Raw genomic sequence first — 26,984 nt, 5'->3', positions numbered from 1 at the left:
TACTACTGGCACAGCAATATAATTGATGCACAGGAAGTTAACTTACTTTTTAATACGAGAAATGCAGAATAATTCCAGGCCTTGGGATATAGACACAGTTTCATCAAAGCAATCCTGTAGATGTTGATGTGAATATTAACTATGCAGTCTGTTTCTCTGGCAAATTATTGTGCCTGCTGTTCACATTGCAGTAGAAGGAATCAACCAGGCATCATTTAATTTCTCATTTACAGGATTAGTAAGTAACTTTCATAAGTCAACAAAATAACTTCTTAAATGTTATGAATTAAATGGAGCACCCTATAAAAAGCATGTTTTAGATTGTATCAGAGCTGCAGGTCTGAGCAGGCCTCCATTCTCACTCTCCTTTTGGTCTGCTAACAATTTTCAAAGCACTGTCAGGCACAGCTCCACTGAGACATTCAGTTAATTTAGGAATAAAGATCCCATTCATAATGGGGTTTGAGAAGAACATTGCAAACTCAAGTACTCAAGTAAGGAAATCCAGATTTAAACTGGATGGGAAATATTATCTGCTTAACTTAAAATCTGATTTTCCAAACAGAAAACCATCATGTAGGAACAAAATGGATTCTTTTTGTAGGTTCTCCAACAAGGTTGGAACTTAAATTCGTAGGAGAGATGCCTTAGTGATCTTTAGTGTGAAGCAGCTCCTGAGGGGATTACACAGACAGGGGGAAAAGGGTATGAAGAGTTACCTGAAGGCAAATCTCTGACTGTAGGAGCTGTTTCCAGCCAGTGTTGAGTGTACAAATCCATAGCACTGTTCCACTATAAGTAACTCTGCATGAAGTCTGTCCTGTTGCTGACAGTCATGTTCTCTGTCAGATCCTGAGGTTTGTGAAAGAATGGACTCATCTAACAGCAATGAAACAGAAGATTGTCAGGAAAAGTGGTCAGATATTCTCTAGTCCTATTCATGCTGCAGAGGAGTTGTCTAAAAAGCAGTCAGTGGGCAGCAGCACAAAGAGGTATGTGGGGTTTGGTTCTAACTCCTAGTAATTGCTGTAGGAAGTTTGATTTATATAATGTGACCTTCAGTGGAATGATGCTGAGTCAGAACTGGTCATTCAATAATTGTCACTGCTCTGCACAGAACATGTCATGGCTACAGGTTAATTCTCCAAGAGGCCTCTGCACACCATCTAAAACTTCCTTATTCCCCTCAAACCCTACTGTTACATTCCTCAGCGTGACTCTATTTTGGCTGTAGGTAAGAATTAAGTAAATAAATAGTTTGTAATTCCAGTAATACAAGAAGCAGAGGGTAGTGTTTGTTAACCTCTTGCCTGATTGTGTCCTTCCATAAAATGAATGGTGTTAGAAAACCTACCAGGACCTACAGCAGCCTTCTAAGGTGGTGTAGAAGATTTGGCAGATGTTCAGTACAGAGATGTCCTCAGGAGAAGTTGTTTGAATAGTGGTTTCTGGAAGAATGATCACAGTGAAGCAATATTAAGTTTTACTGATGAGCAGTTGTGTTTTACAGGGTTTCACATGAAAATAAAGGAAGGAGATCAAACATAAGTAATGGAGCAAAGAGTCCTTCAGAGCAACTTCACCTAATTGAAACAAAATGCTTTTCAGGTTTCACTGTCAGGCAATACCAAATTGCTGTCACTTTTTGTTATATACAGATCACCTTACCTGTTTGCTGGTTAGAATTTGGTTTCAGAGAAAGGTATTTTATTTAATATGGAAGTATATGAGGTAGGTTTTCCCAAACTTTCTTCACATCTTATCCAGAAAACAAGGAATGTTTGAAAAGTGTATGCTGTGCCAATCTTGCTGCAGCCCAGAGTGAATGTTCCTTGAGGGAGATTGTTCCCTTTGGTGACAGGATTTGTCACTCTCTCAGGTATGTGACCAGGGAGGATGTGGCAGCAGCCTCGCTCTCCAAGGCCAGCAGCAGTGGGGGCAGCGTTCGCCTCATCTCCAAAGGATCTGGGGCTTCTCTGGGCAAAGGAGCTGCTGCTGCTGAACCATCCACAAAGTAGGTTTATTCATGCTGTAGGATGATTAAGTTCTTTTGCCACATTTTCTTTATGACTGTAAAATTATTTGCTATGAGTGTCCGATTTGCCGAAGTACAGTAGTTAGATAAGAAATTTGCTGTAGTGCTAATGAGCTCTGTTTTATTCTTATAACAATTTAGATTTCATCTGTTGTGTGCTGACAGAGCTGCTAATTAACTGAGTCTGACTAAAGCAAAACAAGAGAGTAGTTACATGATTCAGTTAGGGAAAATAATGTTAGCTCAGCCCTCCTGTGAGGTCAGCATCAAATTAGGGACACAGAATTTGCTTCTATTTTGCCTCAGAATTTTAAAAAAAGAAGCAATGAAGTGAAAATTCCAAATGGAAATTGCCTTCTTAAAAAATTTTATTAATCAAGCAGTGTGTATTCTGCCTTGTTTAGAGTAGGAAATCGATAGGCAGTCATGAAGATTGTGTAGAGAAACAGCCACGATGTTTCCATTATTACTTCTATTAAAGAGGGGGCTGAAACATTTTTTTATGTGTACACGCCTGATAGAAATCATCATTTCTTTATGAGCACAGCATTATTTCAGCTAAAATTCAGTGTACAGGTGTAAGTGTAGTAAGATGTCCAGAAGAAAAATGTACCTTGTTATATTGCCAAATTTGAAGTGGAAATGTAAACCAAGTAAAGGATTTGCACTGTGCAGGTGTCTATCTGAGCAAGGTATTATTTCACTTAAAATTTTTCAGAACATAAAAGATATCAAATGGAAATACACAGTGCATCAACCCCCCCTGAATTTGGCAGCTGAATACATCCTTTACCCACAGCTGTACTTTGTTCTGCCAACAGGTTGCTTTCAGAAGCTGGAAATGATCCTTCCGCCTATTCCGGGCAGGCTGAAGGCAGCAGCTCCTCCCTCAGCCAAGGGTATCTGCAGGCCCTGGACAGCCAGGGGACCCCACTGTGTCTGAGCTGCCAGCAGCCCACTGCACAGCCCCAGCCTGGCTCCCCAGCCAGCCCCTGGGACACGCGGTTCTGCTGCCTTGCCTGCCAGGAGGACTTCTCCATCCGCTCCAGCCAGAGCTACCTCCGCTCCCAGGTGTTCCAGATCGAGCATGGGGTGTGCCAGGGCTGCCAGCACAACGCCCAGGAGCTCTATCTCAGCGTCAGGGATGCACCCAGGAGCCAGAGGAAGCAGCTTCTGGAGAGCTCTTGGATGTCTCACCTTCCCCTTGCACAGGTAGTGGTTCTGGGGTTCAAGCAGTAACTGCTGATCTGTGTACTGAGAGTTCAGAGACAGCCAAAAATGTTCTTATAGATTTAAGGTAGAAAGGTAACCTAGCACCAACATGAGAACAAGAAAAAACAAGTCCTTAAAAACAATCAAATTAACTAAATCCCATTGCCTTCTGCACCTCTTAAAGGCACAGGCAGCGGAGCTCTGATTCAGCAGGGGTGGATGTACAGCCCCAGCTGGTTGTACAGCTTAGGCTTGGTGAAAACATGCCAGCTACTTACAGCTACTGCTTGTCCAGTGGGAGTAACTAAAAAATGCCAAGGCTGGCTTTATCTTGATGAAAACTATAACAAGCTCGTTCCCAGAATTTCCGTGTTCCTACAGTGGGATGTCCATGTGGTTCAGGAGTGTCTCACCCTGCCATGTCCTTTGTTTGCTGCAGCTGAACGAGATGATCCGGAGCCCGGCGGAAGGGCAGTTCTGGCAGGTGGATCACATCCAGCCTGTGTACAGTGGAGGAGGACAGTGCTCTCTGGAGAACCTTCAGACCCTGTGCACAGCCTGCCACAGGGAGGTCAGTGGCTGCAGCCAGGAATCCTGGCCCTCTCACAGGGAGCAGCAGGGGAAACTGCACTTAGGCTCCCCCTCAGCCCTGTTCCCTCTAGCTGCAGAACCCCAGTGCACACAGCCTCTCCCATATAGCAAAGGTAGCATTAGACTATTACAATATGACAGTTTCCTCTGGATTTGGGAAAATGTTGCTTTAATTAACATTTGCCTTTCATTATGCTGTGTGCTGTAAAGTTAGACTGGAGTTTAACTGTGGGCTGATGCTTTCCACTAGGCATGGTGCTGCTAAGTATCAATACTCACTGAACAGAGCTGTCTCTCTCTTTTGCAGAGAACTGCAAAACAGGCCAAGGAAAGAAGCCAGCTGAAGAGAAGGTCTTTAGCTACAAAGTTTGGCTGTGATATCACCAAATTTTTGGTGAAGAAGTAAAATGCACAATACATTCAGGTACATTGTAACTCTAAAACCAATATAGTTACAGTTTTCCTCTTGCTACAGTTTTCCTCTTGCACCGATTGAACTGAAATCTCTATATCATGCTGTTGGTAGACAGAAGAAAATAAGGAATTGAACCAAAGAAATAATTTGTAACACTGATTGTCAGAGTGCATCCAAAGTACTTGCTCATCATGCTTTTTCTTTATGGCCCTGGTTTAAAGCTGGATTTCTGGATATAACTTTCACACCATTTTGAAGCATTATGGTTTCCTCTTGCAGTGGAGTTAGGGCTGCAAGGATTTGAGGAAGTTCTGTGGAAACGGCTGGTGGTGTCACAGGTTTCAGTTGTATTGGGAACTTTATGGACCAAGATGATGTCTTAGTTTTCTTTCTGTTGTTCACATACCCAAACCACAGAATAAAATACAGTGATTATGACAAAAACTAGCATGAGTGGGTGATTTGTTTCCTGTAATTCTGCTCACCCACTGAAAGCTGACTTGGCATGGGCCTGACTTACAGGACTTTGGCATTTAGAATTGATGTCAGTTGAATTCTGTTTTTACTTAAACCAGCTTGTATTGAAATGTTACTCAGGATAAGGAACATTAAATATCAGCAATTATCTCATCAAGGTAGTTTCTGGGAAATGCTACAGTCAAATTCTTAACAAGATTGCGGAGATGCTGGTAATTTTGAACTGCTTACCAGGCTTGCCTTACAGTTACTTTAAATAAATACAGTTCTTTCTCCTAGTGATTTTTTTAATGCTTTCTTCACCCCTTCAATGCTGTAATGCAGTTGTAAGCTCATAAAGCAGAGCTGTGCACAATACATCATCTGAAAGTACAGGGCTGCAATTTCAACTACATCTAGTTTAAATAAGGTAAAAGCTTTTTAAGTTATCCTTCTGAGAAAAATCCTTAAAGTTACAACTCTTGAACAGAGAAAAAAGACTGTTTAACACAAGGTAGCTGCAGGAATGCACCACTTTCTACAGTGAAACTAACAGGACATTAGCTGTGTTAATGATGTTTGTGGTGGGTGTCTGAGTATGACAAAGGAATCATCTATCCAGCAGTTCAACTGACCTGGTAGGTATAGTCTGATGGCCAAGGGTTAGAGACTTCCAAGTTTATACAGCTTTACAAGAGTCCACACTGCAGTACAAGATTTCATTAGAGAGAGGAAACCAAGAGTATTGGGGAAGAAGCTTAACCTAAATTTTACTTAATCAGTAAATCAGGAATTGCCTGGTGTAATTCTTTTTAGAGAAGCCACACAGTTAAATGAACAGCTACATAGGTCTTTATCTTACTTACCCCTTTGTCTGAAGTAACACAGAAACAGCCTGGAAAACAAGTTCTGTGACAAGATTTTACCTTGTTAAATATTCTTCATCCTGAAAAATGTATTTCTACTTAATAGAACTTTATGTGAGGAAAAGACTCTGATCCCTATCCCCTCAAGGATGTTTTAGGGTAACACTGCAATCCTACAACTAACATCTGAACCCAACTCTCTGTACTCCCTGTAGTCACAATGTCCTTCCTGGGTCGGACTGTGCAAGGAGGGCACAGAAAAGCATGGGAATACTGAGAGCCAACAGTAAGTTCATCTTTATTGAGTAATGTCCACAATACTGGAGCTGTTTGCACATTTGTAAAGTAATGCTGATCTTTTGCTGATTCTCATTCAGACAGATGAAGGTCACTGTAAAGCAACATTGGCACATGTGGGGTGAGGGGGCAGAGGTGACAGAGCTGTCCCCTCCTCTCCCATCGATGACAGGGAGGGAGTGCAGGCAAATGGCTCTGGTAAACACCAGCAAGTTGCTCACAGTGGAACACCCCGGGGTGTCACTTCCACACAGCTTTGGCCCTTGCACAGGGAAGGATATAAAGTATCCCAACCCCTCAGTGATGCACTGCAGGATGTTAGTCAGGCTCACTGTCCACTTAGTTCTGGCTGGGAGAAGTAACAAGATCTTTTTAGACAACCAATGCTAGGAGAGTTTAGCATGAATTAGAGAGTGAACTGTACACTTTAAATAAAAATAAGGATATTTTAGAAGTATTGAAACAGCGATTAACCAAAAAATACTGGGCTCTGTGATTATGATTAGTAATAAATATAAATTACTTAATGTTTATATATATCAATTTAAGTAGACTAATGTCACTTGATAAAGTCTGATCCTGAAGTGTAAAGCAGCACATTCTGCATGAATTTCAACATGAATATTTGCACACAGCCCATTCAGGTCCATAATTAAACAAGCTAATGCAAAGAAAGGAAAATATGCTCCCTTTGGACACATAGTTTGAAACCACTCCTGAAGGCATTCCAAACCTCCGAGATGAGTTGCTACAGCCACCCCTCACGGCGTCCCATCCAAGTCCTTGAGAAGCAGCGCTCTGTCTGCAATGCTCACCAGTCCACCTGCAGCACTCCCTGCCCGCGGTAATGAGTTCCACGCCGCTGGGGAGGACAGGGCTGTGTCAGAAGAAGGTGGTGTCTGCAGAGAAGGCCCCTGCCAGCCGGAAATCCTCGCGGGTCAGCACGCTGTACATGCGCTGCGGCAGCGCCTTGGAGTAGGGGGCGGGCCGGGGCACCGTGGTGCGCAGGATCACCTCCCGGCCCGTGGGCGGAGGGAAGTCCGACTGCACGCCCTGCCTGCGCTCCTCCTGCGAGCCCGAGCGCCGCAGCTCCTCCTCCAGCGGCGGCACCGAGGGAACCTGCGGGGAGAGCACAGCGACAGTGACAGGGCGTGCTGCTGCCTCGCACTGGGATGCAGAAAACAGCTCTCAAGAGGAACAGAGGAAGATTAGAAATGGGGAACACATAAAGAGTCTTTATGTGTACACAGAGCAAGGCACTAATGGGATGCCAGGAAATAAAGCGAACATAGGTGGAAGAACCCTCGTGTGCATGGTGAAGCTCTGCCTTGATGAAGGTCCTGATCTTGTGGCAGTGTGAAGCAAGGGCTGTGACCAGAGGGAATGGCCCCTTCTCAGGCAGGGTGCTCTCCTCAGCTCCCTGTGGCTACAGAAGGCCAAGCCAGCCACCTCTTCAAAATCATCAGTGGCACTACTGCAGTCCTGACAGTCACCTGCCCTTCAGACTCCTGCACTCCTGCGGGATGAGCTTCTCATGGCCAGAGAGCCCTGCTGACATTTCACTGCAGAGCGAGTGAGACACTGCACAATCCCCATGGATGCTCATTGCCTCAGAGCCAGGCAGCAGCAACAGTGCTGGCTGGATGCTGGAAGAAGGGCTGGCATGACCCATAATCATTCCTTAATTACATATACCTGTGGATACACACACCCTCACCAGTACCCTAATAGGGTCCTTCCCAGTTCAAGCATATAAAACTCCACATTGGCAATGTCACTGAGATGTGGCAGAAGCCACTGGCTGCCTCTCGTGGTCCCTCACAGCTGGCCCTCTGCTCCCACCCCTCTCTCTCCCAGGAGCAGGGGGACCCAGTCCCACTTGGCTCTGCAGTCTGTGCCACAGAATCCACCAGGGACAAGTGCCACATGTGCCCACAAGAACAGCTTGAGGAAACCAACAGAGAGGATGTTCCCTGTGCTACACTTTACACAATTACCCTGCTTCTTTCCCAAATATCTGTCCAAAAAGTTCCATAGCTTCAGGAAGTACTAGTATTGGGAATGCAGCATCCAGCTAATTGTCCATCACTACCTCCTCCCAAAACATCAACAAACAAACAGTGGTGGCACCAGAGAAGAATATAAAGGCATGGCCACATATTTCAGCATCAGAAAATATCAATACTCACTTGAAGAAATGTTTTTTGGTTGGTTGAGGTTCTTTTTGTTTTGAGAGGTTTTTTTTAGTTGTTTTTTTTTTTTTTTAATTAAACATTTCACTTTCTTTTCACTAGTGTTATTAGGCTCTAAAAATAAAGTGTGAATGCAGAAAAACCATTCTGGAAACACAGTTATTTTTATGCTCAACATGTGAACACCAGTACAGACTAAATCCAACTGTTGCACTATGTCTACCAGAAGGTTCAGCTCTATGCAGATGAGAGGGAAAGGAGGGACAAAGTTGGTTACCTCATCAGAAGATTCAGTCAGCTTGGAAGGGGATGAGAAAAGAACCAGTAATGAAAGACAGAAACAAAGGCAAGTCAGAGGTGACTTACAAGAGGTTAGGAGGAGACTGTAGGTTTAAGAGACATCATGCACTCTACTTCCAAGGACATGCACTGGCTATCAGAATTTTCCTGAGAAAACTTGAGAACAGAACACATTATACACAGCTCAGAGAGGAGTCCAGGTTCAAAAGGTAATGAGCAATGAATTCATTCCACTTCTATTCACCAAACAGCTCTCTACCGAAAGAACTCATGGCAGGGTAAATATACAAGGGGGGGTTTGTAGCAAGTTGGCTCCTGTCCTACTAAGAAATCTTAATTAACACTGACTAGTTACTAGTGGGAAGTATCTGTAACTCTGTTTTAGTTACTGGTGTTTCAAAAGAAAACAAACCCTAGAAATTTGCACTGATCTTAAGGCTAAAAACTTACTCAGCTTTGAAAACACATTGCCTGTGACTTAAAGAGGCAAGTGCATGGTGTGCACACACTGACAGGGCACAGTCTTGGGCTTTACAGGGGAGTCTGTAAGGGTGGCTGGCTGGCATGTGGAGATTTGCAACCATATTTCCCCTACAGACTGGAAGAATAAAAGAAATGTCCCAATTTTCATTCCTCGGAATAACCACGCTCTGTTTTCAGAATGGTCCTTTTTATGCTGAGTTGCAAAATACAGATTATTACAAAATAATTGATCCCTTTAAATTAACACCCAATCACAACATTTTCCTGGCAATTATTTCCAAATGGCATTGCAGGCTACTACCATTTTACTACCACTGTAGTAATTTGATGCTATGAACAGGTGTAATTCTGACAGAAACTGAATGCTGACTGCAGTCCATGAGGTTTGGGAATCAATACTTTCAGGCTAATTGTTCCAAAGACTGCTTAAGAAAAAAAGGCAACATTTATATCAGTGTGAGCAAAGGAAGGGTCTCCAGAAAACAGATGCAACACTGGCAATAGGTAAACTGAATGTAGAGTCCTACTGAAAAAGAACAGAAACTTCCTAAGCATGCTGGTTTCCACAGAAGAAATCTCAAGTACTCCAAGCATAAGCCTCAGTTTAAGAAGTTACTCCTTCTAAAATATATAATATTACAACCAGTTTCTCTGCATTCTTATGTGTAACAATCAACACTTGATCTTGCTGTGGTAAGGCAGAAATTTGTGCCATAACAGCATTACTGATGTTACCATTTGAAGTACATCAAGCATTAATGACACCTTCATTCACCCAGGTAGCTTCAATTGTTTGTCACCCCAGGTCACTCACTCTTCTTTGGTCTGGCAAGGTTCTGTTCTTGCCAAAATCATGTTGAACATCACAGAAAACACCTCAAGCACATTTACGACAATACATGCAGATATGCAGACAAAATACACTGGCACCATATAATAACTCATTGCCTCATTCTGGTTAAATCAGAAATGTCTGCAGTGACCCAGAGCTCTCTTACCCTCTGAGAATTCACAAACAGCTTGTGAATGATGCTGCCAGCAGGTCCTCTTCCTGCACCAACAACTGACACTTCTGGCTGCTCCAGGAGACTGTTTACAAATCTGATGGAACAAATGATTGAAAAGGAAAAAGGAATGTTTAATCCTTGGGCAGATCCTGTTTGCTGATCTAACCCAGAACTGTTCCCCATGCCAAGGCCTTCACCAAGCATCATTTGCTCAGGGTGAGATCTGGAAGATTCTCTTGGTTCTCTGTTCTAGAAGTTTAAGGAAAGATTTCTTCTCTCAATTACCTAAGATGGAAGCTGGGCTCCTAATGCAGATGTATAAAATCAACAGGAAAGCCTCCATGGTATTAACAGTGTGACAATTTTCTTTAGCACAAAGACATTGGTTTGGTCAGACATGACATCTCTGAACTCCCAACAGGTACTGCACAAATGTCATCTCTCCCTCCCAGCACAGCAGCAAGAAGTTAACTTGGTTTTGTAACGTATTAGTCATCTTGAGCAGCAAGTAAATAATCTGACAGCAGGTAGTGATGCAAGGAACATTCCTTGCCACTTCCCATTCAGAGCCCTTCAGTGATGTGAAACAACTTTAGAAGGGGCTATTTCATTCCATAATATCTACAGAAAATACTAAATTTCTAGTCCTAATTTTACTTCTGTTGTAACAGAGTTCATTAAATATACCTCTTATATACACAAAAACCCCCTAAATCCCCAGTTCTGTCAAGATAAAATCAAATTCCATTAAAATAACCTGGATCACATATTTTCAAAGAGATGCTTAATTGGAGGAGCACTGAGGGAAACCACACACATCATCTGTAGATAGTCTATTGACAGGGATACCCAAATAGGATTCCTCAGTATTTTTTTATTGTCATCATTTCCGTCTGTCCTGAATTTTGAAAATATAAACAAGGGCATCAGAGGAAAACCAAAGCAATATTGTGAAAAATAACAATTGGAAAAAAAAAAAGTCACCTTTGTAGATCTTCTTTCTCCTCTTCATTTTCACATTTCTCTACCCCAAATTTTGCTTTGAGAGACCTTGCCCTGGCAATGATGGCTTCCACACTCATAATCTGAGCAATGATTTCCTGTAAGGGTTTAATAAAAGGGATAATTAAAATTATGTTCTTTTAAAATTCCCATGAACACTGCAAAAGTCTGTCAGGTTTTCAGCCCCAGCCAGTAAAAGAGCCTTACTTCCAACTTCTTGTCCTCTGGACTTGGGAAACGTAGCACTTTGCTGGAATGGGATATTATCTGCTTAATAATCTTCTTAACTGAGGATATATCTTCTAATGCTTCTATTAGAAGGAAAGAAACAAAGTTGTAATTATTGCATCGCTGTTGCCCCTTAAAAATCTTAGTAAGTTATTAAACATTATTTACCTTCATCCTTTACCTTGAGTACAGCTGCATGGATGATGCAAGGCAGGAGATGCCTTGCAAGGTCAGCTGGTTTCTGAACTGCAAGGTAATGAAGCACCTGCAACATTAGAAAATTTAATATTTTAGTGATCTAAACTACTTCCCAAAGATAAGGTTAACTAGGAAAAGATGAATTCACAAAAATGGAACACTGCTGTAACACAGGACTTGACAGGCCATTTTACATGAATCTTCAGTCCCAACAGGTTAGAATGAAACTAAAAATAACTGTGTTAGGAAACTAAAATGTTCCTAACACATATGCAGGTAAAAATCTGGTTTATTTACTAATAATTCAAACAAATACCTAATTAACATTGGGTACTTTTAGGTATTTCAAATACCCTGCTGCACAGGGATTTCCAATTAACCCTAAGCCACGCACAAAACAGTTCAGGACACAGTGCAAGGACTTTTTAGTGTCTAAATGCTTCAGGGGGAAGAAGGAAGGGCTGCAGGGAGCATCACAGAGCAGACTGGCACCAGCCCCAGAGCTTTCACCTTCTCAGCCTCCCTGGTGTCATCGAAGAGCCTCTTCTGCCTCCGTGCTGGGACTGGCTTTGCTGTCTCCCAGGCCTCCACCCACATGTTGCTGGGAATCTTCATCCGAGCACTCAGCTCGCCCTTAATGACTTTATTGCCCTTCTCATCGACCACCTCCTCCTCAATGTAGTCCCGAGGTGAGTACCACCTCACAAAATCCTCCAGACAACAGCCAGGATTAGCTGCCTGCAGGGAGGAGAGGACAGAAAATTTGTTCCTGGAAAATCCTATAAAAACATGATAGCCTGGGTCAGAAGGCAATATGGTGTAGTGGGTAGAGGACAGACTAAGAGACAAAACTCAGGGACTTCTGTCCACAAACTGTACAGCAGGACAGAGACCTGGGAGGGTGAGGGAATAATGCATAAAGCAAGACATTGGCAAGGAGTAAAACCCCCATCAGCAGCAACAACAACAAATAAATCACCTTCTCATCACCCACAAAATGTACATTCATTATATTCATCAGTTATTTTGGGCAAGATCAAAATTGTACTGTTAAGCTTCTACCTGGCACATGACACATGCAATAAATAGGAATTTTCACTAAGGTTATCCCATTAAAGACTAAAAGAATCACTGGGCTGCCTATTTATGCTTTCAGCAGTGACTTCCCATCTTTTAACACTCCAGTGACAAAATTCACCTTTTCTTCCTCTTTTAAAAAGGAACTTAAAAAAAATCTTTCCCAAACAAGAATAACTTCATTTTTCATAGATACAAAATCAACACAATTAAATACATCCACAGGTCCAGAAGGTAAAAGAAAGCACAGTTTTCTATTTGATGTACCTATGAATAGTGCCCTTGTGCTTCAAATGATGGTTCTGCATTTTTGAGATTTTAGATTTCTTGCACCATATAAATAAAACTTCTATATATACCTAATATGCCATCAGTCACAGTTAAACTGATTACTGTTGTGTTATAAATAACTGTACAGCACATTATATCCTTTTACCACAAACACTGCAATAATTAAAAAAAATATATATAGCTACTTCATTATGGAATCTCCAATCTTTTTAGTGTTGAGCTCCTGTGATGATAGCAGTGGATGTGCTCTTAGCTCCCTCTGCAGAGCTCAGACAAGAAATGGAACAAATTACCCAAAACCACAGCTAGTCTAGTCCCAACCTAATGAACAGCTGTTTTAATTCAAAATTTATCAATTGTATGTTTGATGTGTTTTTTCCCTTCCCACAGACATTGTGTAAATTTATGTGGATGTCACAGCATAACAGACCACACTGTCACAGATTTTGAAACGTGCCAAGAATTTTACCAACAGGTTTTTACTTTCAATTTGAAACTAATTTGAAACTGTTTCGTGGAGAATAAAAACCCTTAGAAACCTTCAGAAGTGTCCAACACAAGCACTAGAGACAGTTTAATTAAGAAGAAAGCAATCTAATCCCACAGAACTGTCCAAGCAGTGCTACCTTGAAGGACTCCATGTCCGACAGCAGGCAGGCGCTCTGCATGCGCGCCCGGAGGTGAGCACCCTCTGCCGATGTCCCCAGCTTTGCCAGCACCTCAGACTGCTCCTCCAGCAGGTCTTCAGTCATGGGGGCTGGCTCCTGTGACAGGGAAAAACACAAGGTGACAAACAGACTCTCCTGGACCCAGCCCTTAGCAAGGGAGGAGAAGCAGAAAGCTCCATCTCACGACCAGTTCATTCTACTTCGGTTGTACTCAAAGGAAATAATCACAACTTTCTACTGCAGAAACAGTTCAGACTCAAGTTGTGCATCTGAAGATGACACTGACAAAAAGAAACTAAACAGAAAATAACCTGAGAATGAAATAACAATATAAGGATATATTGTTAAAATGCCAAAATCCAGATGAAATCCAGAAGTGTTTGACTGGTACAACTTTGCTGAGATGGATGAAAATCTACCTAAAGCAATGTAGAATTTTTGCTGTTGACACTGTCAGCATATAACTAATTGAGAACATTGTGCCTGACTACTCTCTGCCCATATGTTTTACCCAAGCAAAGCGACATTAATTAAGAATAATTTCTCTCAGGAGAGTGAAAACCACTGCATTCTTTGTGCATGGCTGATTTCAAACTACTTTCTATGACAGCACCACTTCCTATTTCATCCACTGTCACTCTGCTGTAAAGCCTGTTGATGCCAGCTAACATTTCTAGTTGTTGGATGATAAACCTGCTTTAGAGAATGGCACCAAACCTAATGACAATGGCCTTTCAGATGTGAGCTGAGAAATTATAAAAAACCAAATACAGCAGCAAAACTGATCCAGTACTCTGCAAAGTCAGGCAGAAATCTCTGTGGTGGAAGGAGCACAGCAGCTCCTATTTCAGAGGAAAATAAGGAGGTGATGCAAGATGCCTCAAGAACTGGAAATAAAAAGAGCCCTAAACTTAAGGTAGGCAAAGAAGCTTAATTCTTGTTTAAAAATTTTGTTTGGAGTGAAATTTGGTAAGGACACTCATTCTCAAATAAAAAAAAGAACGTGTGAGATTTCAGTTTAACAGCCTCCTTAAGTTTTAAAAATGAAAAACATAATCTTGGGGCAAAAACACTTAGCAATTCTAACAGCAGGTAAGGCTGTAACCTGCAAACTATTCACAGTCCCACAATCCTAGCTACGAGCCACATTCTGTGTATTGTACTGCACATCTGGCTCAGCTCCTGCTCCCTCACCTGTGTTATTGGAACGTAGAGTGGCTCTCCTGGATGCAGCAGCATCAGCTTTCCATGTGGATGCAGACGACCTTCTGGTTTTAAGTTTGCAAACTCTTTGCTGCCTTCTTTTGCTCCTTTCTTGCCATTATCCTGTCCATTTCCTTTAAGATCTTCTGTGTCACTTAGACATTCAAAAAATTCCTCCTCACTGTCACTCCACGATTCCCAAGACTTGCCGAATTCTTTTTCCTTGTCAGGGTTATCTCCACAGTGTTCTCCTCCTTTTGCACCATCACCAGAAGCACCACCAGGTGAACGATCAGACACACTCCCCCTTTTCCCCTCATCTCTTGCTTTCTTTCTTTCAATGCAACAATTTAACATCTAACAAGGAACAAAAAAATGTTTAGCAATTACTTTTCTTATGGAGACAATTATACAGAAAAACTTGGAGAGTCACTGAAAAGGTCTTACAATTCTAAAAGGTAGCAATTCCATTGAACTTGTTGCTATAACAAAAATTTTCCCCAAAAATGCATTCCACACCCAACAAATACAAGCACAACTTAATCTAAAGCAACAATATATTTAGGTAATAATTGCTGTAATTTTGACAGTTTCCTTAGGAGAAAAATAATTCATAAATTTGGGATATTTACCTGAAGTTTCTGATGCAGTAAACAACATCTCAGATCTGGAGAGCCATTAGCTAATCTAACAAAAGGCAGAAGTGTAACCATTGTCAATAATAAAGTTGAATCTTTCACACACATGTGGTCTTAAATCACATGAAATCTAAAAGAGGAACAAACACCCACATTGAACCCACCCCCACCACTGCAACTACACAGCTCTTCTATTGCCTCAGTAAACAAGCCCAGAATTTAAACTACATTTTTTTTTCCTAGAGATCATTTCAGGAGTTCAGAGATCACTCACACTAGTATAAAACACCCTGCATTTCCTGGTCAGTTTTCCAATTGGAACTTAAAAAGGTAACTATCTTTGGACTTTTAAACCTGCAATGATACAGTGAAGTGATTGCTGTGTATTTCAGCTTCTATTGTATCTATTAGTGTAACCATTTCAAAGCACAAACTAGTGATTAAATGGCCAGTCCATCCCATTAACAAAAAAAAAAAACCCAAAACAACCAAAATACCACAACCCTAAAAGTAGGATATATCATTGCTCCATCTCATCTTGACTTGGAACAGCTATCTCAGAAGTGAGGTGAAACTACACCACAGTAAGTTTTTTCCCCGCTCTTATTCACACAGTGGAGTGAATCTCTCAGTTGAGCTCCCCCAAGCATCCTCAGGTTTTCAGAGAAGGGCACAGATGCTTTTCCCTACTCCCTGCCCTTTCGTGCATTAAGGCAGTAAGGTAATAAGAACAGAGGACAGCATTTGCAATTAAAAAAAACCCCAAAACTGTGTTTCAAAGTCACAGTGAACTCACTCAGTTCCTGGAACAAAGAACATTTGCTATGAGAAAGGAACAACAACAACAAAACTTACCCTGGAATAAGGTAGTTGTTCTCCCATCTGTAGCGCATTTCCAGCACAAACTCTTGCCAAAGATGAGCCACTCCTTTGACTCCTCCATGGTAAAAGTTTATCATACAGAGGCATAAAGCTAATTTGTATGTCAGACTGTCAGATGGAGCAGACTTAAACTGACTGAAGAGATTCTAGGTAAGAAATAAAAGAAAGCAAGAAACAGAAAAAATGGCATTTTTTCCAAAACCATGCAATCTCTTTCCTGTTTGTCAATATAAGTGGCTAAACAATATTTTAAGCTTAGGAGATACCAAAAACTACAGTCTTTGGAAGAAAAAAGAAATTATAAAGAAACAGAAATCATCACTATTTCTACCTATAGATTCCACAAAGGTAAATTCCACTTTCCAAAATTTAGCTATTACAAGATGTAGGGCAGCCACAGCAAAGTCTGTATGAACACACAATCAGAATTGCTTTCTCTCTTGTGTCAGTCAGTACAACTTACATAATCTTCATTCTCTGGAGGAGGATTGTTTCCTGCTGAAGTGCTGGCTCTGTTTTCAAACCCATCTGCGAGTTTCTCAGCAGCATCAGGAAATAAGAACTTGAAGAAAAAGAAAATTTAACCTTCCATCAGTATAGTTATCCTGCTTTTCCCACTTTCTCCATGAAGCTACTGCTGGCTCCACACCAGGAATCCCTCTAATTAAAACCATTAGCAGAGTTCAGAGATCACTTTTAGTCCACTTATAGTACACAGACTTGCAACAACTTGGGCTGTCTCAAGAAGCTGATAAATGCAATTCAAATAATGGAACTGCCATCAGATACCTTTAAATCTGCTATATGCTATACATCAAATACATCAGTGGCAGCATGAAGCCCATGTGCTCTCTGAATTCCATGGGCATGGACAGCTCACTCACCAGGAGAATGGTGTTCAGCACATCATTGTTTAAAGGAGACTCATCCACACCTCTGTGCTTTCGGATCTTTTTCTTGGCACTGTGAACCATGTTTGTGACTGATAATTTGTGGATCGGGACTGGCGCTGGCTCCGTGAGCTTCGACAGTGCATGGGTGATATCAGCAACCTCTGTCAAATTAAATACAAGCAATTAGAACAAAATAAAATAAACCACCAAACACTAGACATGTCTCTTCAAAAGTTCACCTGTGTTGTTCGGCCTACTTAGCTTGTATTGATTTTTAACCCCTTGTGAACCAGCAATACACCTCTGCTGGCAGGTTCCATGCCTGACATTCACTGTCCTTAGCAAACACAAGCAGCAGAAGGAGGTCACAAATGAGTCACAGACTTGATTTAATCTACCAAATGAGGTCTAGACTGAGCTGGCTGCAGACAGTGCCTGCTACCTGCTGGAGTAGCACTGCCACTGCAGAGTTACCAAAAGAGTAGCCCAAAAGCCTGCTGAAGACTCAGTGTTTAAACCTTGTTCATACATCATACCAACAAACACACTGCAGATAGCAAAGACTGCTCAAGCATATGTTGAAGCTTTAGATAAGTCTTAAATAAATCTTGTATTAATCACTGACCTTACATGGTGTAAGCACAATTCTGTTTTAAGAGTCCTCAGGTAAATTTTCTGAATTGGAAGACTGGGTTTTTTTTCCAGAGTTGCTGCTGGTAAAGTTTAGAATGCCTCTTACGATAAACTGAGTTAGTACTATTATAAGGAGGGCAGACAAATTTAAGTGAATAATTAGCAGCACTCTGGAAAAGCTCACCTTAGCAAACACTTCAGGAAAACTAGAGCTACGGAGACCTAAACAGACTGTGTGTCAAGGACTATGAGGAATACACACCCTCCTCAGTGTAACACTTTTTAAGCTCACTACAAAGCTCCTTCAAACTAAGATCAAGTATAACCAAAGAAAATACATTGATACAGGCCGTATTTGGAGGAAAGAAAGGTGATGAGCAGCAGGAAGGAAGGGAATGTTCACTATATACTGCAAGAAAAGCAAAAGGCAGGGATAGAGACATCAAAAAGATGTCAATATCTGTATGGTTGGGATAAAGTCTGACTTGCTGGTCAGATAATTTGGCGAGTTTTTATTTTCTTTTTTCCTTTAAAGTCTCCTTGAAATGGAGAGAATGACAACTAAGCCTTTAAGCAGATTAAAGACTCTTTAAACATGGCTGTTAAACATGTACTACAGAGTACATCAAAGAGAAGAAAAAAATGGAAAAAGCAAAAATACATAAAACTATACAGACAAATCTGATGTGCCCTAAAAATGAACTCTTGTACATACTAGTCAAATTTTAAGCTTTTATATTCCAATGAAAGGAAACACCCACAGCTATAACAGAGGCAATTGTCCCTCTGGGACTTTGGGAGCTAAAACTTGTCTAAAATTCATGAGAAATTTCACCATGTAGCACTGGCCAGAAAATTCCAAGAGTATTACAGAAAATGAGTAGGAATTATAAATACCAATCAATCTGAATTTAAGGTAAGGGTATAGGGGAGGCAGAATAACACAAACCAACAGGATTTCAGTTTTACCTTTTCCTTCCTCCTCAAATGCAGACCTTCCAAGTATCTCATCAGTTGACTCCTTCCGACGGCAAACTTTGAAGAATTCAGTAAGAAAGTCACCTGTAAGAGAAACAAAGCTTCTAAACTCAGCTGAAAATCTCACTGAACAATGAGCCAACACTCAAAATTGTGCCCCAAGGACAGTAATTTTTATCTTTTCATCTGAAAGAACATCTGATAATTTGTTCTGAAGCATAAATATCTTTAAACCACATAATTAAAGCTTAGGAAAATGCACACCCAAGCAGCTCTTGGCCACCCCGCCAGAGCACAGCTCTGTCTGCAGTTTAATTCACTTCTTCAGCCAAACCAAGATGAAACTTGGAAAGTTTTGAAGCCCTTTTCCCCACAAGCTTAAAGGCAAGGACAGACAGCAGAATACAGCTCTGCAGAAGTACTAATCCTCCCTGTCAGACAGGTTGATTGAACTAAGGAGATGGATACATGCAGAACACACTTAATAAAATGGAAAGATTCTAGGAAATCTAAATTTTCACAGAACAGAGAAAATTCTTATTCTCTGGAACCTTGTGAAATAAGAACAGCAATGAATTTCACCACACACAGACACAGAATAAACTTCAACAGAAATTTATGTATTTGCAAAGCTTATGTTCTTGAAAAAGAAGCCCAAAATATTGTCCATTCAAAAAAATATGGGGAGGGAGGGAAACAGAGGCCATCAGGTAATCAACAATTCAACCCTAACTCCATCACTTAGTAGTTTTAGTTTAAAAGCTGCAAGAGAAGACAGGAAATTCTGATGTCTTACCCAATAAACACTGAGGGTTATCTGCTTTTCTGACTCTCACAGACCACTGGGGTGCTTGAAGAGGATCCAGATCACTTCAAAAAAAAAAAAAAAAAAAAAAGAAAAAATGAAAAGAAAAAATGAAAAAAGGAAACTAAATGCCACTATAAATATTAAAAATATGAGTATCAAATTCTCATTAAATATCATGTCATAACCAGTGAGGTCATGGAAGCCACAATGTGCACCACATTACACAGGAGAAACAAACTGAACAGTGATGACAAACACTGAAATGCAAGCAAGAGTTCCTGTTCTCATGTATGTGGCATGACATGAATAAGAAACACATGACAACAATTCAGTTAGAACTGTCTTCTTTCAAAGTGTATTAATTTTGAAAACTCACTTCTGCCTTAATTAAGAGAAAAGGAAAAAAACAATATGGTTTATTGTTTCAAGTATCAGTATACACATCTTCCTCTTTAGCAGAAAACCTGATGATAGTTTTTGGGAGAGAGATGTCAACTAGTGAATTCTTTTTACCTTCCATTCTGCACTATCACCTTTTCCAAGAAATACATGATACACAAAATTTTCAAGTCTAACATGAGAATATGCTCAAAACCAGGGAGGTATGTTCTGTTGAGATTACAATTCAATAATATTTTCTCACACAGAAATGCATTTCAAAAGGTGCTTTCCCAAATGAGATGTTCTGTCAACTGACATTAGCATCCCTCAAAATGCTTCTTTTTCACATGCAAAGCCACAGTGTTTGAGATGACACTAAAAGGCAATAGTGAACAAAAAAAGCACACTTGTAGATATTTGCAACTCAGATAAAATACTTACGAATAAACATCATTGTCGACAATTATCCCTTCTGCTAGGTGAGGCCATGTTGTAGCTAAATGCAGCTCACTGAAACAAAACAAGATTGCAGTCTGTCAGTGCTAGCAGAAAGTGTTCTATCCATCACAGTTAATATTTTGAAAGATATTTGTGATAGTTCATAATTTGATGCCCTTTATGTATTTTGTTCTCCAGTAAGTTTTCTCACTGTATACATGAGAGCAAATCCAACCCTTGAACGAAAGCATATCATTTTTAAAGTTTATCTTAAGGTATATTTCAACATCATAATTTCAGATATAAACAGGGTACTGCAGAAGCTTATGGTAAAAGACTTTTGAGCGTGAACTCTGAATATTATCAGACAATTTTGTATATGGTCTTATATGCTATTAAACCATTATCCTCCACAGATGTTTCTGATGTACTTGAATAATCACATATCTGTTGGACATTCTAAGTGGTAGGTAGACAAAGTTAAGATTTTAAATAACACACCTTTAAGTCCTCTATTAAGGAAGTTATAAATAACAGTTTTCTGGACTCTTCTCTTACCTAATAGGATCTTCACAGGCACCAAATGGTAACTTCCCAAATTCCAGGCCTCCAACTTCTCCCCCAACTAGAGCATCTATATCTGGAGAAAAATCAAGATGTTTTCCATGAAGAATCTGTGCAACATTTGAAGGAGCATGTAATCTTCATTTCACAGTGTAGATTGTGACATGCAGGATGACCAGAGAATAGCTGAGCAGTTAAGGTGACTGAGCTAGGAAAACTCATTCCTGGCATACAAAATAATTGCTTCCAACAGAAACTGGGAAGTAACCATGAAACAGGACATTCAAAAGGACAGATAAAATTCTTGTAATTCGTGTTGAGGGAAGGTTAGTCTCGTCATAATGGCAATGATGATAACTAAAGACAGCCTTAAAGATTCAATGTTGACACAAGAACAGACACAAAAGTGCCATGAACACACTTGGGGAGGAAATCAGTTCCAAGCAGAAAAGGAAGACTCTAGAAGAGCAACTCTGCAGAGTGAAAAAACAAATACTTTTAAAAGGTTGCCAATTTTATGAAAAGAGTGATGTCTCCTACAGTTAAAGACTTAAACAAATTATCTGGGAGACTCCTTGTAATCCCAGGTACTTAAAGATGCCTCCCAGCATCCTCAGGCACTTTCCATGTTATATCCTTCAAATACATAAATCAAAACCAGACACCTGCCACTGAATGAAAATTAAAGTGGATAATAATAATAATAATGTATTTTAATGCTATTATAATAATGCTGTTACAGCATCTGATCTGCAACTTTAACTGCATCTGGCAAACTGTTTACAAACAAAACAAGTGAGGTATTAGCCCAGATAAAGTATCTGGATAACTTAATTACACAATTTCCTCTTCAGAGAAGATAAAAGACATTTAAATTCTTTGGTTTTATTTGAGAAGAGCTAATTGAATGATGGCAGTAAGTTACAGGTCTAGTTCTTCCCTGTGAACATAAAACCACACCTGCAGTAAAACTGGAGCTGTCTATCTCCAGTTTCTGCAACACACTCACATTGGCTCCCTTAACCAGAATCCTCTAAAGGATCAGGATTAAATAGTGAAGTATCAAAATAAGGGACTTCATGGAAACAATTGACAAATACTTCCACAAAGTATTTGCATCTACTAGAACCTAAATCCAAACATTTCCCTAAGGAATTCAGGGCAGAATTCTTCACAGATTCAGTGACCCTTTTCACTCCACCTAGGTACTACCATTTTAGAAACATCATTGTATTTCTAAATGCTGACCAGCCTCCATGTTTGCAGGCACAGCCCTACCCAAAACACCTGTCCCAGCCATGAGCCACAGACAACTGCAGAGCAGCTTTTAAAGCTGGTCCTTCCATCATACAGAGTGGGATTGAACTGAAGCCTTTTCTAGTAGTGCAGAAAGGATTTTAGCTCTTCTGGCAAGATACACAAACATTTTCTTTAGCATTGACTGTCTGAAAACAAGTTATTCTGAGGACACAAGTCTCCTACCTGGTGGCTGCTGTGGCCAGAAGTACTGCTGCCAGTCCTGGAGCACATATGTAAGCCGAATAGCCATGCTAACCGGAGGCAGGGGTGTTAAAGGGCAGCCCTTCAAAATACCAGAGAATGAATTCATTGTGAAGACTAAATCCTCTCAAACAGCCTAGGGCTTGAACGTAAGTTATACATAGCAGCAGTTCTGTACTCACAATCTTGGTTTTGAAGATGTCCAGCAGGCCTGACAAGTGGGTGTACTGGCTAGGCACCTTGCGCAGATGAACCATCTCGAAGTCGGTGCGAACGCCTGGGCCCTGGCACTCCCCAACGTACATGCGCCGCCACTTGTGATGGATTTGCACAAACAGTGGCACCTGACTGCAAACCAGCAATGCTTCTGATTATTTAAAGTGTCCTGCTGTCTTGTTGTCTTTAAAACTAGCTAAATATTCTAGCATAATTTCAGCATAATTTCCTGTTCTTTAGAATAAATTTTCTCTTAGAGGAACAGACTTCAAAACACTTAATAGGAATCAAAGAAAAATACTTTTAGTGTCATCATTTAACAGAATGCCTAACAATTTGTCCTGTCACAATCACAGTCCTATCCGTGACTTCAGTTACCTCATTTTCAGTCTATATAATTTTTGAGGAAGATTAGGAAGTTAATGTTACTACACACACAGTAGAAATCCTCTTGCATGTGTGATGTTTTATCTATTACCAATTATTCCAACAACTTCTAGCAGCTTTCAAAATCCTTTACGCTTTTTAAACAATAATGAAAATAAACAAAACATTGATTCAATCTTTATACATGGGAATTTTTTCAATCCTTCTCTAACAATATTGCATTGCAAATACAAAAAGCTCTGAATGCATTTTGCTAACAATCTAACACTTTTCCTCACAAATGCAGTGTGCTGGAGCTTTACCTGGACGTGTAAAAAGGTATAAACTTTCACCTACCAGCCAGTGTTGCCCAAGGCAATGGAAATGGAACTCAGCAAAAGGTTACACTTGGATTCACTAACAACAGCATCATTATTTGCAGCTGGAGCAATAACCACAAACTCACGTAAGCCATACCTTGAGAAAGGAAAAAAAAGTACATTTCTAGTCTCTAGCAAGCCAGCTGAAACACAGTATTTTAAAAATACTGCTCCTGGAAAACCTAATTGTCACAAACAGACTGTGGAATCTGTTCATTTGATGGAAGTACCTCTTTTTTTAGAGGTCAAGGACTGAGTGGGCATGGAGTGCTGCAGATCCCGAAATCACAAACTACCTGAGCTTAACAGCACTCAAACACTATAATGTGTTTGACTGGGAGGACTTCCAGGTCTATCAGGTTTTCTAGTTTATATCAATAACAACTGGAACTATTAACACATAAAAGTAACCTCTCTAGGACTAATGCTATTATGTGCTCAAGATTTGCATTACTAAGAATATAGATTTTGTTTCTTAAGGTAGTGCAGTTTTCCTTTTTAAGAATGTACCTTTATATATATATATAAGCTTATTACATATATAAAAGCTAGGTTAACATATGAAATTGAGACGAATATTTGGGGCAAAAAAAAGCAAAGTAAAGATAAGCCCACTATGGTGGGCTGTTTTTGCACTCCTTGTGCACAGTACAAAGAATCATTTTACTTAAGCTTTAATTTTTATTTGAAAAAAGAAATATACAACTGATTGTGGCAGGTTTTCCAACTGCTATGCTCATGTGCAGTAGAGATGAGAGGCAGCACACATACCATCTCACCAGACAGTGGGCTCGAGGAGGAAAGTCATTGTTCATGCACAGCAAGTCCTGCATTGGCAGAGGAAGGGCATCTGTGACAAAAATTGATACATAATCAATGTATCATCACATCCATTCAGCTCACTTACAATTGGCTTGTATTAGCAATGTGTGAATGCAAAGCAAAGGAAAAGCTGAAATGTCAGATCCCACTTAGCAGACCTCAGAAAATCCCACACAGAAGCAAATCAGCACACTGTGGACTCCACATTCTGACGCTGTCTTGTGTCATTATCCTTACAGCTGTGTAAGAGAACTATCAGGTACCTTCTCCCAGCTCTTCTTTCCCATCTTTGTCACTGGGCTCTTGCACAAGATAATGATGGGTAACTGAGAATTTGAAGTCTGCAAATGAAATTTCATCTGATTTCTCTTCCCATGTTCCTGTGGTGAATATACCCTGCATATAAAAAAAAGAAGATATTACCACATAAATTTAGGTCAACATTCACTAGACTTTAAAAGATATTGCCTATGTGATCAATAATGTTTATTCATGCTTTTCTACTGCCTAATGGCTAAGCATGATTTAATTTCAAAAAGCAACTCTCAAAGCTCTTCATTATAAAGGTACTTAAACACTAAAATCCATGTTGCCAATAATCATGCTCATTCCAAAGATCAAGTATCTCCCTGAGAAGTCTTCAGAACTATACGGCAATAAAGACTCACATCCTCTCATATGCAACTACACATCTGAAGCATACAAACCCTCAACTTTGCCCAGAGACAGAAGTTTCCCACCTGGGATTTTATCTATATCTAAACCATTCTGTGCAAGTATTACCTTGATATTTACTTTCAACAACAAATGATTATTTTTATCTATAACTTGCAAAAATTCCGTAAGGATAATTAATTTTTTAAACAAAAATATAATGTGGGAATGTCTAAGACAATCAGCATCACAGCTCCTACTAAAACAAGCAACTTGGACAACCCTTTGATCTTAAAGGGTGTTAAGAAGAGAGCTCTGGTCTAGAAAAGAAGACATGTAGGAATACACAGACAGCTGAGGTGCAGTTCATTAGATAACATAAGTTTTTATTCAAAATACTCTGTACCTGACTAGAATTAAAAAGCAACAAAATTCCTCTGGAAACACAGCAGCCATTCCAAACAAACCAGCTGAATTTATCTGCATTGCTATGCAGAAGAGCTCAGCAATTTCCTCTGCATTTTACAGGACTGAGAAAGCATCACAAAGGCTCTAATTAGACTCTGAAAAAAATCTCTCCCATCTATGAAACACACTGAGTCACAAGTAGCACTGTGCAAACCTCAGCCATAAGTACATGAAGTGTGACAAAAGCACAAAGCAGGACAAAAAGATTCCTTAAGTATTTAGAGCAGCTTCAAGCATGTTTCCAGATTCAAACTGAAAATTAAAAAATCACTAAGCCCTACAAGAAGTTCCAGCTTTGTCAAGGAGATAGGCTGTTTGGCAGATGGCCCATCAATAAACTTACAGCAACTGCTTGTCAAATTGACACTTTTACAAGTGAAACTCCCCAATAAAGTCATTATCTGCCACACCTAAGAAAACAGCAATAGATGAAATACATGTGTGTATTATTGCATTACTAGTTAGCAATTCAAATTCTGCACAAAAATTCAGAAGCAGTAACTGACCTTTTCTAAAGGTTTGCCTGAAGAAATCCCAATAAGTTTCCAGTCATTCAATACTTCTTCTATTTTTGAAATAAATCTATTAAGGAGAGGAAAGGGCATTAATATTTGCTGAACACTAAACCTGCATGATAATTCAGCTACCTAAAAGTAGGCAGTACATTGTCCTATACCCGAATTCCTTAAAAAAAGCCTAAAAAATAAACAAACAAACAAACCAACCCCACAACAGGAAGTACCACAGTAAAGTCAGAACAATTGCCTCCTCACACAAATAAAACAGTCCTCCTATGTTTAAATTTCACATGACAGTTACTTTTAGCAACTGCTATGAGCATCTTCTGACTGATTTAAGAATCTCACCTTTTTATTTTTCTGGTACTACAGCACGTAACATTTAACTCCTGTTTCCTTGTTCACAGATAAATAAGCATTTGAGACAAAACTATACACTAAATTCAGATTTAAAGCGCAGCACTTGAAATCTCTTATCTCCTGCTATAAACACCATCATTGGAAAAAGCATTTTAAAAATAATACATTCATAATGCAAGAGCCTTACCTTAAACTTCGTTCTATTGTTAAGTTTTAAAGGCTTTAGCCACGAGATGGCTATTTTGACAGTCAGACAGCGACTTAGAAAACACATAAGCCTTCTGAACATATATTCTAATCCCTTGCAAACAGGTATTAAAGTGAACCTTTCACTAAGTTCAGAAACAGCTCGACTAGAGCCTCTTTACCCGCTCCTCGGCCGCGGCCTGAGCCTAACGCCGAGCAGCCGGGAAAGGCTCCGGGAGAGGCTCCGGGAAAGGCTCCGGGAGAGGCTCCGGGATCTCCCGGCGGAGCCCCCGGCTGTCCCCGGCAGGAGCGGCCGGGCCGGGCTCGGCGGAGCTCCGCGCTGAGTGAGGGGCGCGGCAGCACCTACCTCTCCCACTCGGAGGCGGTGGTGAAGTCCGTGATCTCGAACACCTCCGACTCGGGCTGCGGGGAGAGAGCGGGAGAGGCGGTGAGCGGAGAGAGCAGAGGGAGAGAGCGGGAGAGACGGGGAACGGGAGAGAGCGGGAGCAGCGGGACAAACACTCACTTCGCTGTCCGCCGCCATCTTGCGCTGCTGCCGGGCCCCCCCAGCGGCGGAGGCTGCCGGGAAAGGGCTGGGGGCGGTGCCTCCTCACAGCCCGGACCTCCCTCACGGCTCCTCACTGCCGGGCTCCTCACAGCCTGGACCTCCCTCACGGCTCCTCACTGCCGGGCTCCTCACAGCCTGGACCTCCCTCACGGCTCTTCCCTGCTGGGTTCCTTACAGCCCGGCTTCCCCTCACGGCTCCTCACAGCCCGG

The 26,984-nt window shown here is 40.8% G+C and overlaps 2 protein-coding genes across 7 annotated transcripts in view; one reads left to right on the top strand and one right to left on the bottom strand.

The window, feature by feature from the left end:
* ZRANB3 (zinc finger RANBP2-type containing 3) overlaps positions 1 to 4,697 on the top strand; it is a 41,350-nt gene extending 36,653 nt beyond the window's left edge. For all 4 annotated transcript variants that reach the window (XM_085067089.1, XM_085067088.1, XM_085067090.1 and 1 more), the window contains 5 exons: positions 850 to 992; positions 1,880 to 2,014; positions 2,857 to 3,247; positions 3,687 to 3,818; positions 4,146 to 4,697. In XM_085067089.1, the coding sequence (XP_084923215.1) occupies positions 850 to 992; positions 1,880 to 2,014; positions 2,857 to 3,247; positions 3,687 to 3,818; positions 4,146 to 4,244 (900 nt within the window). In that variant the 3' untranslated portion in view covers positions 4,245 to 4,697. The remainder of the gene's footprint in view (positions 1 to 849; positions 993 to 1,879; positions 2,015 to 2,856; positions 3,248 to 3,686; positions 3,819 to 4,145) is intronic.
* Positions 4,698 to 5,846: 1,149 nt separating this feature from the next.
* On the bottom strand, positions 5,847 to 26,878 carry RAB3GAP1 (RAB3 GTPase activating protein catalytic subunit 1). 3 transcript variants are annotated; one of them, XM_085067092.1, is made up of 25 exons: positions 26,733 to 26,877; positions 26,574 to 26,629; positions 25,649 to 25,724; positions 24,284 to 24,416; positions 23,970 to 24,048; positions 23,176 to 23,295; positions 22,419 to 22,584; positions 22,219 to 22,318; positions 20,731 to 20,812; positions 20,176 to 20,244; positions 19,342 to 19,415; positions 18,537 to 18,629; positions 16,926 to 17,095; positions 16,505 to 16,603; positions 16,015 to 16,187; positions 15,154 to 15,208; positions 14,513 to 14,878; positions 13,277 to 13,414; positions 11,793 to 12,020; positions 11,253 to 11,349; positions 11,064 to 11,167; positions 10,839 to 10,954; positions 9,846 to 9,948; positions 8,342 to 8,362; positions 5,847 to 6,991 (listed from the first exon to the last, which is right to left on the bottom strand). In XM_085067092.1, the coding sequence occupies exons 1-25, from the start codon at positions 26,748 to 26,750 to the stop codon at positions 6,755 to 6,757; spliced, it is 2,973 nt and encodes a 990-aa protein (XP_084923218.1). In that variant the 5' UTR covers positions 26,751 to 26,877; the 3' UTR covers positions 5,847 to 6,754. The 3 variants fall into 3 exon arrangements, with proteins under 3 accessions (XP_084923218.1, XP_084923219.1, XP_084923220.1); XM_085067093.1 differs by lacking the exon at positions 8,342 to 8,362; XM_085067094.1 differs by lacking the exons at positions 5,847 to 6,991; positions 8,342 to 8,362; positions 9,846 to 9,948; positions 10,839 to 10,954 and having other exon boundaries at positions 11,266 to 11,349; positions 26,733 to 26,878.
* Between the last annotated feature and the right edge of the window lie 106 nt (positions 26,879 to 26,984).

The sequence above is a fragment of the Lichenostomus cassidix genome, chromosome 7, assembly GCF_008360975.1.
Source record: "Lichenostomus cassidix isolate B80296 chromosome 7, HeHo_3.0, whole genome shotgun sequence".
NCBI classification, from domain to species: domain Eukaryota; kingdom Metazoa; phylum Chordata; class Aves; order Passeriformes; family Meliphagidae; genus Lichenostomus; species Lichenostomus cassidix.
The sequence above is the reverse complement of the archived record's forward strand: the minus strand, read 5'-3'. Positions and strand labels throughout refer to the sequence as shown.